The sequence below is a fragment of the Podarcis vaucheri genome (assembly GCF_965113315.1).
Source record: "Podarcis vaucheri genome assembly, chromosome: 5".
Classification (NCBI taxonomy): Eukaryota; Metazoa; Chordata; class Lepidosauria; order Squamata; family Lacertidae; genus Podarcis; species Podarcis vaucheri.
In genome coordinates, this window is record NC_138763.1 from 46585738 (window position 1) to 46600861 (window position 15124).

At 42.9% G+C, this 15124-nt stretch overlaps 1 protein-coding gene across 4 annotated transcripts in view; it reads left to right on the forward strand.

Annotated features, from left to right (window-relative positions):
* The window catches only part of WBP1L (WW domain binding protein 1 like), a 49450-nt gene extending 35892 nt beyond the window's left edge, over positions 1–13558 (forward strand). For all 4 annotated transcript variants that reach the window (XM_082224858.1, XM_082224855.1, XM_082224856.1 and 1 more), the window contains exons 3-4: positions 9967–10128; positions 11264–13558. In XM_082224858.1, the coding sequence (XP_082080984.1) occupies positions 9967–10128; positions 11264–12006 (905 nt within the window). In that variant the 3' untranslated portion in view covers positions 12007–13558. The remainder of the gene's footprint in view (positions 1–9966; positions 10129–11263) is intronic.
* Positions 13559–15124: the final 1566 nt, after the last annotated feature.

Consider the following 15124-nt stretch of genomic DNA (forward strand, 5'->3'; position numbering starts at 1 on the left):
CTTGCACTGGCTTCCACTAAGTAGCAGGGCTCATTAGTTGGCTCCAGCCTTTTCTTGTCTTGTGTCTTTTTCTGAACTTGATGTCTTGGTATGGCGTAGGTTTTCCATTTGATACTGCTGTTGAATAGTTTAGTCTGAAATGGAAAATACTGGGGTGCGGGGGAATCTATTCCTTGTTCATGTTTGAGCGAAATTTCATGTGACTTCCCTTCCTAACTAATTTATAGCAGTTACAAAAAGATGCACATCTGGTAAAACTATATTGTTCAGTACCATGCAGGAAAAGTCATCCAAGTGGGAAGGTGGTTCTGTTTTGCCTTCTGCTGTTTTGCATTTTGTGATAATCTGCTGTAGAAATATTCATTCTGTCAAATCTGGGGCATGTTAATCAGTTTGAAAAGTACCAATTGGCCCACTCTTGCCCTAGACCCTGCATCCTTCCTAACTCACTGGGCTACCTGCCTCACTGATTCCCCTCTCCACTGCGTTCATACACAGAAATTCTTCCCCTGCTAACCGTCATCGATTGATTGATTATTTGTTTATTAATTTACACCCTGCCCTTCCTCACAAAGGAGCACAATGGCAAGTGGTAAAACAACAAAACATCATAAAAACAATTCCAATACAGATGTAGACTGGGGAAAATCTCAACTTTAAAAGGCTTATGGAAAGAGGAAGGTCTTCAGGTGGTCTGAAAACACATCAGAGATGGCAGTTGTCTAATACTAAAGCAGTTTGAGCATTTAACTTGAGGAGAAAAGGTTGTGCCTACTTTGGGGTGTATTTATCTAAAAGAAAACAAAAATCTGTGCTTCTCTTGTCCTGCTTACAGGTTACTTCCTCCTTTTGGAGGTAAGTGGGAAAGGGAAGGCAGTTTCCAGTTCACTTAAGCAAGTAGCTTTTTGGACTTTTTATAAACTTGCTTGGAAGTTCCAACAGAAACTAGCCAGAGAAGAAACTAGCCAGCTTAAATGTTTCTTTGTTTTATAATTTATTTTTCTCTTGCTCTGACCTTCACACGTTCTCTTGATATTTATTCAGCTTATTTATGTAATTGTTTCCTGCTTGGCAGGGGGTTGGACTTGATGGCCCTTGTGGTCTATTCCAACTCTATGATTCTAAGTCTGTCCACAGGGATTAAAGGTTGCATTCTAGCTTCATAAAATAGGCTGCCCAGATTTCTTGGTTTTATGCTTTCTTTGAAAAGGCTGTATGCCCAGATCAGCAAGGGAAATCCAGAATTCTGGCTGGGTCAGACACATAACTTCCTCACAGCGGATGCTTTTTTCCCTTTCTCTTTCCCTTTTTTCTTTTTCTTTTTCTTTTTGAGTGTCGAGTATACCTAGAAGACTCCTGATGGTGGCCATTGTTTAAAAATAAGGTAAAGGTAAAGGTACCCCTGCCCGAACGGGCCAGTCTTGACAGACTGTGGGGTTTGTGCGCCCATCTCACATTTATTGGCCGGGGGCCAGCGCTGTCCGGGGACACTTCCGGGTCACGTGGCCAGCGTGACATCGCTGCTCTGGCGAGCCAGAGCCGCACACGGAACGCCGTTTACCTTCCCGCTGGTAAGCGGTACCTATTTATCTACTTGCACCCGGGGGTGCTTTCGAACTGCTAGGTGGGCAGGCGCTGGGACCGAACAGCGGGAGCGCACCCCGCCGCGGGGATTCGAACCGCCGACCTTTCGATCGGCAAGCCCTAGGCGTTGAGGCTTTAGCCCACAGCGCCACCCGCGTCCTTGTTTAAAAATAGTCCCTGCTAATTGACAAGTCACTGTCCTTGTTTAAACATAACGCTAAACCAGCTCATGTAGAACTCACACCACTGTTCCTACCCAGCATGGCTACAAGGAAGAATTCAAAGATTTTGCTTCTGTTTTAGATTAAACACATCTTGTTGTGATATCTGAATCTGAACCAACTATAGTTAATCTTAACAATGGTATATTGAAACAAGCTAACTGAGAGCAGTAGTTTAGGAACCTGGCTTGTTTAAATAAACTATAGCTGACATTAACCACCTTTTTTGGGGAGAGAGATGTTTCAATGTAATTTAAAATTTAACAGAATACAAAAAAAGAAAAAATACAGTTAATGTCCTTTGTATGCATTCACAAAACAAAGATTCAGAAATTGTCTGTGGACAAATGCCAGCTCCCTCGGCCTGAAGCAAGATGAGCACTGCACCCCATAGTCGCCTTTGACTGGACTTAACCATCCAGGGGTCCTTTCCCTTTCCCTTTTACCTTTCCAATGAGAGCACACCTCATTCAGTTAAAAGCCGTATCCCTGGGAGAAATGTACCAAACCCAAGAAAACATGTCTTTTGTTGATTCCCATTATTAAATCAATTGGGAGTTGCTGATTTAGGATACCTCACCCCCAGCATGCAAAGTTAATTATTTGCAGAATCTTTTACTGTCACAGAATTCTGTGGAAAATCATGATTTAATGCATCACATTAACCCTTGTTGAATCTAGATAAAGTTTCAAGCAGGGATTCAAGGAGTCCAGTATTTTCCCTAGCTGTGAGGTTTAGGTGTTTACTGCTGAGGATTCTGTGTTCAAGCCAGCAGTGTTATTAGAGAAAAAAGGAACAGTATTGAAATGCTTCTGTTGGTTTCCCCAACCATTGCACAACATAAATACCAGTGTTGACCAGCCTTTGCCAGGCTGCTACCCTTCAGGTGTTTTGGTGTACAACTCTTGTCAATGTCAGTCAGCACAGCTTGCAAAATATCTGGAGGGCATGAGCTTAGCAGAAGATGGTATTGACTCTCCCAGGAAAACTGTTTAATAAAGTGTCCACCTTTCTCATACAGTCTCCAATGTGGGCTTCTGTTCCTGGTAACACTTGAGAAACTGAGGTACATCAGAGCTGAAGCATTGACTTGCTCTTTGAGAAGAAACTATATACAGCCCTTCCTCCACCAAGAACACTGATAATATTTAGCATTTATTAAGTGTTTCAGAGTATTCAAAGCTCTTCATGATAGATAATCTTAGCTATCTTTGCGACAACATTGTAAGAGGTAGGCCAGCATTATTTCCCCCATGTTTTAAAGTGGGCTGGGAGTGGTTTGCATAAGGCAGGGGTGGGGTACTTAGGCCTGTTGGGCATCCCCATTTGGCCGATGAGACTTCTGAAAACTGACAGTCAGCTGATTGTCAAGGGCTTCTGTGGATCTATCAAAGCGCTCCCTAAGATAGTGCTTAAAAGGGGCTTCTGCAAGACCCTTGTAAGCAACGAAGCTTGTCAAGGGCTTCTGTGGATCTATCAAAGCGCTCCCTAAGATAGTGCTTAAAAGGGGCTTCTGCAAGACCCTTGTAAGCAACGAAGCTACCTGATGTCATGGTCATTTCTGGTGACTGACAGGTGGCATACTCCACCCACCTGTCAAACTTGGCCTGTGAAGGGTCGATGAGATAATACTCCTGTCCACCAGTCAAATCCAGTTCTCCATCCATGCCCTAAGGCCATAATTAGCTGCGTACATTTCTACCTCAGTTGCTTAGCTTAAGAAGGCTGCCTGCAGTTCAGCAGCTAATTGCCGAGGAGAGATTTGAACCAGGACCTTTCACAGCTCAGTTCCAAGCACAGGCTCTTAGTAGCTGCCCCACACTTCCTCTACACTAATTCTCAAAAATGTCCCATTTCACCTTCTTTTGGGCCAGATAGCCTGAAGCTAAGGCCATCACCTAGCATGCTTCTAAGGCAGGCAGAGAAATGATTTGCTACATGTTTTGGCTTAGCTGCAATGAGGTTTCCTGCCAATAAAGCAGTGGCATCTACCCAAGTTTACTGTGAACTCTAGGGCAGACTATTCTGTTCCTGCTCTTGAACGCTAAAGGGGAAAACATGTTTTCCCGTTTTGCAAGAGTAAAAGGCACTTTCCTTTGTGAGATCTTTGCTTGGATTCTTGCCACTGGGGAAACATAGAAATATATCCTTCTGGTTGTTGTATCCCCAAGGATCTATAGGACAGTTACACATGCAGTTTTGAGCATCATAGACCTTCCCCTGGTCTCCTCAAGAAAGGAGGTATTGTATTACAGTAAAGGCTGAAAAATTCTCATTGACAGTATTGGGAGAAATCACAAAAACTAGGTGGGGATTTGAGACATGGCTTGAGCCCCTGCCTGCCTCCAAATTGCTGCTCCATTGCTCTCCTCCTCACACAGCCTCCCTCCATGTTCCCACCTTGCCCTCCTTCTAGCCTTTCTAAAAAAATTAATGAATTCTGAACTCACTGGAATCCTTCATCTTGGAAGCAGAGCAAGCTGTGCAAAATAAATGTAATACAAAGAAGTGCTAAATTTCTATTATCTAAGCATACCAGATGAATTATTTTTCCATAATTTGGCTGTTGTTGTTTTGTTGAGATCAGATACATAGCCCTGGCTTACTGGTTCCTAAAGCTGACAATATTTTCTGTGTTTGCCAAGGAAGTAAACTCCAACCCAAGGCAGCACTTTATTTGTACTTGCAGTCCAAAAGAGTGGAAACCATTTTAGTATCTTCCAGGACCAAGTTATATGGTTGTTGCTAAGGCCTAATGCTACTCCGTGTCCAGAGATGACTAGAGCAATGGCAGCTTTCTGTTTCTGCCATAAGCTCAGGCGGCCTTTAACACTAGCCCGTCCGTCCACCCCACCCCCCACCCCAAATCTATGGGCTTTGCACTGTTGCCTTAACATGGAATTGAGAAGGAAAGTAGTGAAAGAAAGTGCTATCAACAACTGGTATAGGGGTTTTGTGCAACTCTTGCTGATTTGGGCTTGCCACTGGCACTAACCCTGCTAGATTATCTAGTTGAGATTCCTGCATTTCAGGAGGGTGGACTAGATGGTCCACTTGGATCCCTTCCAACTCTACAATTCTATGATGTTTGAACTAGCAGGTTTCAATACAGAGATTAGCACAACCTCCATGTGGGTAGCAGGTGGGAACGTTTACCAAAAAAAAACCCCAGCATCCCACTGTTTGGAAACACCCTAAGATTGGAAATTGCTGGGCAGGGATGATACAAGTTGTAGTCCAGCTACCTCCGTTGTATATTGTCTTCAGGGATTTTGATGCTTTTTAATTTGCAAGGTTTCTTGGCAACACAGGTCCTTGAGGTGTTTTCCTCTTGATAGGCTAAGCATTTTCTCATTGCCTCACTGCCAGCTGACTGCTGTATTCTCCAGAGACCCTACTGTTAGCACCGTGCAATATCTGCATCCAACCATTCTCAGAAACTTGGAGATACTTTTTTTTTTTTTAGATTTAGCAATTCAACAAATAGGAAATCTTGCTGACTGGACAATAGTCATCAGGTGTCTTTTAGTTTAGAAACATCCAGGTTAGGATACTGTATTAATCTTTATTAGAGACATTTATACACCAACTTTTAACTAAGGGCAGACTAGAAATGTGACCGCTTTGTTATACAGTCAGTTCAGAATGCTGCACATTTCGTAGATCTGGGATTCCATGGTAGCCATGATTATAGCATTGAAGAAATGAACCTATGCTGCCAATTCTCGAAGTAGACCAGTATAAAGTAAGCAGCACATAAGTGGCACACATGATTACAGCATGGCAAACAGGCAGTGTTCTTAGGGTGGTGTTAGGAAAAGTTATTCCACACTTTAATGACGATGTATTTTAATGATGTTGTGTAATTGGTATTTATATATTGTAAAGTACTTAGAAGCCCGTTTGGCACTGTTGTATGTTAATTAATAAAAGTAAATTCAATTGTTAAATAATACACAACATATTCAGGTATTTAGTGTAGGGCTGTGGTCTGGGAGTTTCCAAATTTCTCCTGCATCATACTAGCAAAGTTTTTTTCCCCAACATTGCCTCAGATTCCTCTCTTCTGTATTGTGAATGAAACCAATGTTTGAAAGTGCATGCACACAAAGGTGGAACAATATAACATGTGGAAAGAGTTGAGAGGCTTGTTTCAGTTTGTGCAAATGATCAATTTTAGTTTCTCAAGTTAGTGAAGCATGTCTGATTAGATAAATAAACTTTGAGTTATGCTGTTTTTTCAATAGATATCTTATTTAGGTGGGTAGACCAGGATATAAATTTTAAAAGGGTGAGTAAATTTGACTATCTTCAGTTACTGTGACCCTTGCAATGAAGTGAAACAGTACCTATTTTAAAGTGTAACATCAATATGTCTTTAAAAAAAGAGAGTAGCAAGTTATTGCTTCTCAGTTCCAATATAGCAGGGATGTAGTCTTCAAACATTGTGGGACTACAACTCCCATCATCCCTCTCCACTGGCCGTGTTGGCTGGAGCTGATGTAAGTTGGAGTCTAACAACATCTGGAATCTTGCAAGTTTCCCATCCCTGCAACATATAGGCACGTTTATTTTCTGAATGTTTTTGTAAAAAATATTTATTTTGTTTCTGCATGGTGCTGCTTATAAGTTGATATAGTAAAACTTGAAAATGGAATCCATCAGCATTGTAGCAAAGAAAAGGAACTTTCTTCCCAACGAAAATATACTTCGGCTGCAATTCTGTGCACATTTACATGGGATTACTGTGTCCCACTGAACACAGTGAGACTTTCATCCAAATTAATATGCACAGCATTTTGCTACATAGCATCTTAAGTACAGCAGCTTGCAGAGCTATCTCTAAAATCAGTTATATTTTAAACATTCTAATAAAACGAAAGCATGTGTAAATTTCATAAATATACCCAACAGTACCCAACAGTACCTCTTGGGTGCTATGTAATATGTTTAGGTTTGGTAAAAGAGTATTGCATATATTTCAATTTCCATAAAATATAAATGTTTGCTTTTTGTACTATATTGTTTAGAAGATTGGTGGTTCTTCTTCATGCCTCCAAAATGTTTGGACACTTTACATCTCTGGGCGGGGCTATTCATTTTGTAAGTCAGCCATCCACCAGGTATCTTTTGGACTGCAATCCACCTGCCCCCAGCTGCCATGGCTGTACTGGCAGGAGCTAATGAAAATTGTCAGTCCAAAACACCTGGAGGGCAGTTGGTTCAGAAAGGCTGCTTCAAAGGAAGGTGCTTCTGACCTTTAAAACAGATTTCAGTCCTGCATTGGTAAAAGATGAGAATGCTTCCAATATACGAGGGAAGAAAACAGTTGGAGCGGATGGGAAGAAATGGTCAGGGGTCTTAGAGAGACAAGCATGCAGCCACTATTCTGAGATTTGTGCCACCCTTTAAATACTTTTTATATCTTGCTATCAAAGCAGATGTTAAAATTAAGCAGTCTTCATGTGTTACATTTCCCAACATGGAGCTCAGGGCCATATTCAACAATGTAGTTCCACCAGTGGGAGCCAGCAATAGGGCTTCCCCATCTCCCCTTCCCCCCCCCAAACAACACACAGGGGGAGGAGAGAGAAGGTCATTTTGTTGTTTAAGCAGAAATGCTGACGAAACACTTGTTTTAGCAGGACGTTGAATTATTCAGTCTCCAAGTTGGAAAAAGAAATGAGTTGCAAATAAGCATAGGCTGAGGGTATCCCTATCTTGATCCACTTAGATTGTGGACTCCGCTATACAGCTGCAAATAAAATGTTTTAGATTTGTTGTAAAGTGCAATATACAAATGTGACACTATATGGCAACAGTGAGCTATGCCAAATTCAATGTATTTTCCAAAATGTTTTTTTAAAAAGCATTTTCACAGTGTTTTTTAATATGTGTGTAGATTCCACTGTGGTCAAAAAGACACATTGGTTACATTATCCCAGTAAACAAATAAAACAGTTCTTTTTTAATGGACTTGTACACTCTGTTAAGCCTGAAAAAAATTCAGTAGCTTTTGGCAGGCTAAACCTGGGATATGAAAGTAGCTCCTGTACCTGTAGAATGTGTTATATGCACACATTGATATATGTATTTTCAACTGTATATATTATACAGGTGCAGACACAAAGCAGCTAGGTCAACAGTGTCCTGATGTGTATAAACTCAGTGGCAAATGTGTGTTTGTTGCTGTGTACTATCTGAAGTAGTCCTGCAAACTAAATGAAAGGAGAGAGAGACAGAAGCCTTTGGTACTGAAAAAAACCTGTAGAAGTTTAATAAAATGGCATAATGCCTTACATGTTTCCTCGGGGCAAAAAAAAAATATCATTTTAATTAGGAATGTAAGGTCTACTTACCTTTTTATTATTAAAGTCCCACATATTTTTTTCAGTATGACTTCAAAGCTTGACTTCCCCCCTCTCTTGTATTTGATTATGCTTCCCACCCCCATATTCCCACTCTTCTTGCAAAGTTGGATGCCAGCCTGAGAATCTGTAAGAAAACAGGGGTGGTGTTCTTCATCAGAACTAAACAGGCATCCCATCATTTACGCTTATTCAATTCACACGTGACCGCGCATACGTGCAGCCCTGGAAACCCAGAGGTGGGGTGGGTGGGTGGGAGAGAGACCTGAAGAGCCTCCAGCTTGCGAGGAGACCCTCCCTGGAGCCCAAAGGGGATGTCCTCTTCGGGCTCTGGGGAGGGTCTCCTCACCAGCCAGAGTTGCAGCTACTGCTGCTGCGCTTTCCCGCATATCAGCTGTTAGCCAGAAAACCCCACTGTGCCTCTAGCTTGCAAGGAGATTTGCCCTAGAGCTCAAAGAGGACATCCTCTTTGGTCTCTGGGAAAGGTCTGCTCATGACCTGGAGGTACAGTGGGGTGCTCCCAATTTGTGCTCATTTCACCTATGTTCAGGGGGCCAGAATTTAACCCCTGCATAAATGGGGATTCGTCTGTCTACTTAAGCATACAGTTGCAGCTTTCCTGTTGAGAGTGTGGTAGCTTCTAGGTTATCAAGTTGTCAGTGCAAAGCAACTGCACAACGCAGAACTCACACCTGCATTTAGGTGGTTTGGCAATGACTGACTCAGATCTCATAATGGTACCTCCTTGTGTCTGCTGGGGTTCAAGTGCTTTGGTTCCCAGGACCAGTCAGATGTAGAACCATGTAGCAGTCTAACAGACAAAGCTCCTTATAGCACCTTAAAGATAAATCAGTTAATTGCTACATATATTAAGCAAATCGGGCACATTTCCTCAGACACAGACTTATTCAAAATATGCCAGTCATCACGGGGAGCATGTGTGGGGCACAGTACATGTGGGAATTGGTTTGTGAGGTGCCATGGGTTTCCTTTTTTATGTTCTTAGCTGCGGCAGAGTAGTTCAGCTGCTAATCTGGGATCTGCAACAGGCCGGGAGACGAAGGCAAAATAAAACACTTGCAACAGTAGTTGGGATTCAGCACTGCTTTCTTGCACCAAACTGCTGTTCCCATTTCACACATTTCTGGCTTTGCACTCAAAACTGACAGTTTCAACATTTATTTGTTGCCTTTTAATGTTATCATTGTTTTACTTGCATAGTAGAGTGATCATCAATGTATCTTGTGGGAGTGGGTTCTGTAAATTAAGTATACATTGTGTGAAGAAGTGAATCTGTCAGTCAATTTTATTGGATGACCCAAGTTCTAGGGTTATGCAAGAGGGAGAAAAACATATACCTGCACACTTTTTCCACACCATGTATCCCTTTATAAACCTCTTATTTCCCCCCCCCCTTTCTAAACTAGAACTATTTAATTTTTTTTCAAAGAGAAGACACGAAAACACTCAAGGATGGTGTACAGCCAGTGAGGGATATGGGCTATGAAGGGTCCCAAGGGCCACATTTGACCTGTGGGCCTGAGGTTCCTAACTTCTGAAGCATATATGGAGATTAGGGTGAGATCTCCTGAGCCTGTGTCTCTGCAAAGTGCCTCTCATATCCTGTTATGGTGACCTGTGCCAAGATTGGCAGTAGGTGCGCACTTGTTTCAAAAGGCCATCTCAGTGCCTTCATAGTTTTGAAACCTCTTTCTCCTGAAGAAGAAACACTCTTAGTAAAATTCCTCTTCTCTCCCCCCTCCCGCCTTTTTTATTCTTGATTTTTCCATAGGGTTCTGGCTAGTATGGACGATCATCATCATACTGAGTTGCTGCTGTGTCTGCCATCATCGGCGCGCCAAACACAGACTTCAGGCACAACAACGGCAGCATGAGATTAACCTGATTGCCTATCGTGAAGCTCATAACTACTCCACCCTGCCATTTTATTTCCGTATGTACTGCATGCAAGGAGCAAGCTGCCTTTCAAAGAGCAAAGAGCAAGATGTTGGCATATTGGGTGGGGGTCATGGACGCAACAGAGATTCACAGCAAAGATGGTGGGGATGGGTGCAGAGATGTCTGCTGGTGGCTGGAGAGGACCATGTAGTATACTGCAGTATGTTGGGAGACTTCACAGGTCCTTCTTGTCACCTTGGCTACACAAGCTTGAAGCACAATCACAGATAACTGTGACTAGTGTGGGCACAATCTAAATCTTGTGGATAAATTTCTGGGTTGGGGGGGGAGAGAGAGAGATTTGAATTCATTTCCCTCTGAACATTGTAGAGCAGTGCTTTACTCGGACTTGTTTTCCAGCTCTAGTGGTTGGTTAGACTGTCATAAAAGGAGGAAGTGGATTGACAGATTTCTTCACGTTTTAATCTGCGCAGTGGCAGCAGCAGTGACAAGGCTGAGATTTTTTTAAAAAAACTTCCCACACCTTTTTCTCTGCAGCTGACACAACATGAGTGTCTCTAAGAAAGAGGCACCACAGAATAGCTAATCTGGTAGTGTGGCAGAGGGGCATCACACCCAAGGTCTCTTGAGTCAAGAATAAATGTAATGATGGGTGATGCTACTTCATTTTGCCCATGTCAATTTTAATTAATACTTTATTACTTTAAAACAAAAAACAAAACAAAAACATTAGCCACCTAGTAGAAGGCAATGGAAAAAGAGAAGTAGGACAACTGAGAAAATGCTACATAGAGGAGAGAGAACCATCTCTCTCTCTCTCTCTCTCTCTCTCTCTCTCTCTCTCTCTCTCCTTTTGCACAAAATCAGGGGGAAGACAATTTAAATCAGCTCCCAGTTGACTCTGGGATGTAACATTCCTTAATTTCATAGGTCTCTCTGAATACTACACACTGCTTTGCCTTAGTTTCTTCCAGCTGTAACATATGGAAAATGGACTGCTTCCTTAGCCAAATCAGGATGGAATTTTTATTATTATTAATATAATTTGTTGAAGTTAAGTCCAAAGTGTTGTTAAATTACTTTCAATTGTGCTTTCTGACAACATTTATAAAGTTGGAACTATTTAGGTAATCTAGAGGTTAACTTGTCCTCCCTGCCTCCCCATTTAGGATTTTTGCCAAATTATTTACTACCTCCCTATGAGGAAGTGGTGAACCGACCTCCGACCCCTCCCCCACCATATAGTGCCTTACATCAGCAATGCGTTCCACCTGGCGGCAGCAGTGCAGCACCAGATACAAGAAACCTACAGCCAGCCCATACAGGCTCTCTGTCAGGAGCAGGAAGCAATAATGGAAACGCGGACAGCACTGCCTCCTCCAGCACCGGGAACCCCGAATCGTCCACCCTGCTAGCTGAGCGATCAACCACCAAAGCAACAAGTGGCGAGCGAAGGAACTCCAGCAGTGGGGCAGAGTTGGAAGAGACGGCCAACCACGCCCCCTGTTCCGACAAGGAGTCAGAGTGCAAGGAGGAACTGCTTAAGGATTACAACTCGGAAAGCTTAGACCACAACAACGCCTTCTCCGATGCTAAAGACAAGACGCCGGGCAGACACCGAAGGTTCACCGGTGACTCGGGCATTGAAATCTGCATCTGCAACCAGGGCCACCACGATGGTGATCTCAAGGAGTTGGATGGGTTCATTGATGATGGGCCCATGGACTTCTGCGATAGCTGCAGTGGCCACCCTCCCCATGGAGATGAGGAAGAAGGGCTTTTCAATGCCCCGGATGAGCAGCATCAAGAGCACAGCCACCACCACCTCCCCCGGCAGCCTGTTTGTGTGCTCCTGAACACCATAAACGAACAGGACTCGCCAAACTCTCATGCCAATACCTCCCCCAGCTAAAATAAGCAAAGCGAGAAGGGATATTCTACAAAAGGATAAATATGACTTCAGCCAAAAACAAGTTGGTTCAGCTTTTTCTTCAGATGTAACTTTGGGAATAACCCCTAAATAATAGGTATGGAGGAAGGGGCAGAAGCTTCTGGGCTTTCCCTGCCTCCCGCCCCCTCTTTAATTGCCTCCATCTGGTTAAGGTTTAGGATTAAGAGTGAGATCATTTTTATACATATAACAAACGAGAGAAAAAACTTTTCCTATTGCTGATTTTGGTGACGGTTTACTTGGTTGTTTTCTTAAAGGTTTTCAATACCTGCTTTATTTTATTATCAGAAAGACTTAACTTGACCCTGTGAGAACAAGGAGTGCTCATGTATCTCTTCCCCCTCCCCCCTCTTTCCCAGGCGTCTTCCCAGAAGCCGGTGGCATTTGAGGGCGCTGGCGGTTTGCCCGGTCAGTGCCATTGAGGGGTTAAAATGAATCCCCAGAGAGATGTGGGTGGGCTTTGGGGTTTTTTTCCTGAATTGATACAGTGCTGTACTCTCTGGTGCATTGTTGGTTAGAGCAACCCGTAGGACTCCCCCCCCCCCCTCTTGAAGCTGGTGACTATAAAGGACCAGTTTCTTCCAGAAAAAAACAAACTGCTAGCCTGAAACATAGCAGTTTATGCAAAAAGCGGGTTGTGGATGGTGACTTTAATTTTATTTTTATTTGGGGGGAAAAGAAAGGCAAATGTATTCCTTCAATTGATGACTATGAGTTGAGACTCCTGGCAGAGGACCTGCCTTTTTCCAGTACTGTGGTCTCTAAATCTCATTCAGTTGGTGTGCTACAATGCAACAGAACAGGGACTTTGCAACTTTAGGCCAGCACGCTAGTTAAAATGACAAAACCAAACAAAACCAAACACACACAACAGGGCTGTCTTTTTGGCCAGCGTGCCTTCAGGTTTCAGCGATGCTTGTTGAACAAATGGAGGCAAGAACTCCATCCACTGCAAAAGAATAACTTGCAGCTTCAATGTGGAAGACCTGTGCAGTATTTTTCTTTTTTCTTTCTTTTTTAGTCCACAAGTTTAGCATGATCCTAATGGTGACCACTTAAAAGGATAGAGTGTCTGTGTTTTTCTCTCTTGATAGCGGCAACAGGCTACTGTATAACGTCTGTGAGTGTGTATGTGTGTCTGACTGCAGTACATGCATGTGTGTTTCCTACTGGTGATACGAAACTTGCTGCTGTAAGACTGCAAAAACAAAACAGAAAAGACTGTTGCTTTGCTTTAAACAAACAGTGGAGCTTTTGTTAGTAACAACCCCAAGGGGGAAGGAAAAGAAACAAACTGAAGCAGCTGAAACTAACATTCCCTGGAGCGTTCCTGTGGAAGAGTGCAAGCCTTGGTTTCTATATTAGGTGTGATAGAGATTTGTTTTCCCATTTCTTTAATTACGGTTGTCTGGGTCATTTATGTCATAAAATAGACTTTCAGATTTGATTGCTTGAAACCAAAATCAGTTTGAAATACGATGTAAGCCCAAATATAATGCCTTTTTTCTGATAATCCATGGACTGTGTCTCATTTTGTTTGGGGAAAGATAGAGCAGTTGAGATATATCATGATGAAAGAAGAGGGTTGGGGCTTTATTTTTTTGCACTTCAAAGTGAACTTAACTCATGTCCAGAATTATACGATTAACACGGGGTTGGTGAGAGCACATCTTTATGTTTCACTATATACAAGGGAGGTGTTGGTGCTCCTCTCCACTGACTTCCTTCAAATATCGCCTATGCCACAGGTAGGGAATCTGTAACCCTTCAGATGTTACTGGACTATAAGTCACATCGTCCTTGCTCATTCACCATTCTGGTTGGAGCTGATGGGACTTGGAGTTCAACAACATCTGGAAGGCTACAGGTTCCCCAGCCCATGACCTGCCAAGGCAAGGTGACATGCTCCCTGCAGAAGATATTAGGGTACGCTTAAAGGGCAGCAACAATCCTGTAAAGACTCCAAGTCACCCAGTGATCTTCATGACTGAGGAGGGATCTGAACCCAAGTGAAGTTCAGATCATGCTGTCCATGACATCACACATTTAGATTTTCTGCTACCCAAATGCCCTGAGCCATCTCTGCCTACATAAAAAGAGCAAATTATTTGAGCAGAGCACTATCCTAGTAGCTCAGGGGAAAGGTGAATATATTACTGTGCATGTTTACTGCAGACAACAGCATACAGCAGACCAAAGCCTGATAACCACTAAAATCTTCACAATAAGGGAGATGACAGCTCCTAGGAACAAACCCCTTTGTCCCAAGTCCTCAGCTCTCCTGAGTTTCAACCCCTCTCACAAAACCAACTTCTATTTCGTGGAATTAAGCTCACTCTCAGATGTGGGAAAACCTCACTCTATATCTGCAATCCAGTTGGCACCTTTCTGCATGCCAGATGGAGACAATAAGGCTTTCTGTTCTTCAGTTGATATTTGGGTTGCTTTTGATGATTTCAAAGCACATGCAGGAGCTGGGTGGAACGTTGAGCACTTGCAAATTGTGGTTGGGGGTTTGAGACACATCTTACCTTGCTGCTGGGTCAAGACACTCCTCAATGGACTTAAAACCTTGGGAACCCCACACATTTCCTTATGCTTACATCTGCAACACAAGTATGGTTTCAGATTTTATAGAGCTAGTACATGTGTCCCAAAGCAGATTCAATATGTGCTCAAAGCTTTCCATGGGGCGCAGAGAAATGTCAGAGTTCCATGTTAAAACAGAAAAATGAAACTTCCTGAAACTCTCTTCATTGTGTATTCAAACCCTGCACTATCAAACTGCTGCAAACACTAGATTCTTAGCCCAGGAAACCCACTTTCTGCACTCAAATTACATGGTGGAAATAAAAAAAAAGTATGTTTATAGTTCCATCAAGTTGCTGTGTTGTTCCATGTGTCAGAGCTATGACCAGGTTCCAATCCAGACCGGGGTTTGTTTTATCTTGCTGAGGTTCCCTGAGACTCAGGGGTGGGCTTAGGGTTGAGTTCTCACTTTCCCAGCAAGGATAACAAGCCACTCTCCCTGTATTTTTGCCAGGTTGCTGTAGACGTCATACTGTACGTCAATCATTGG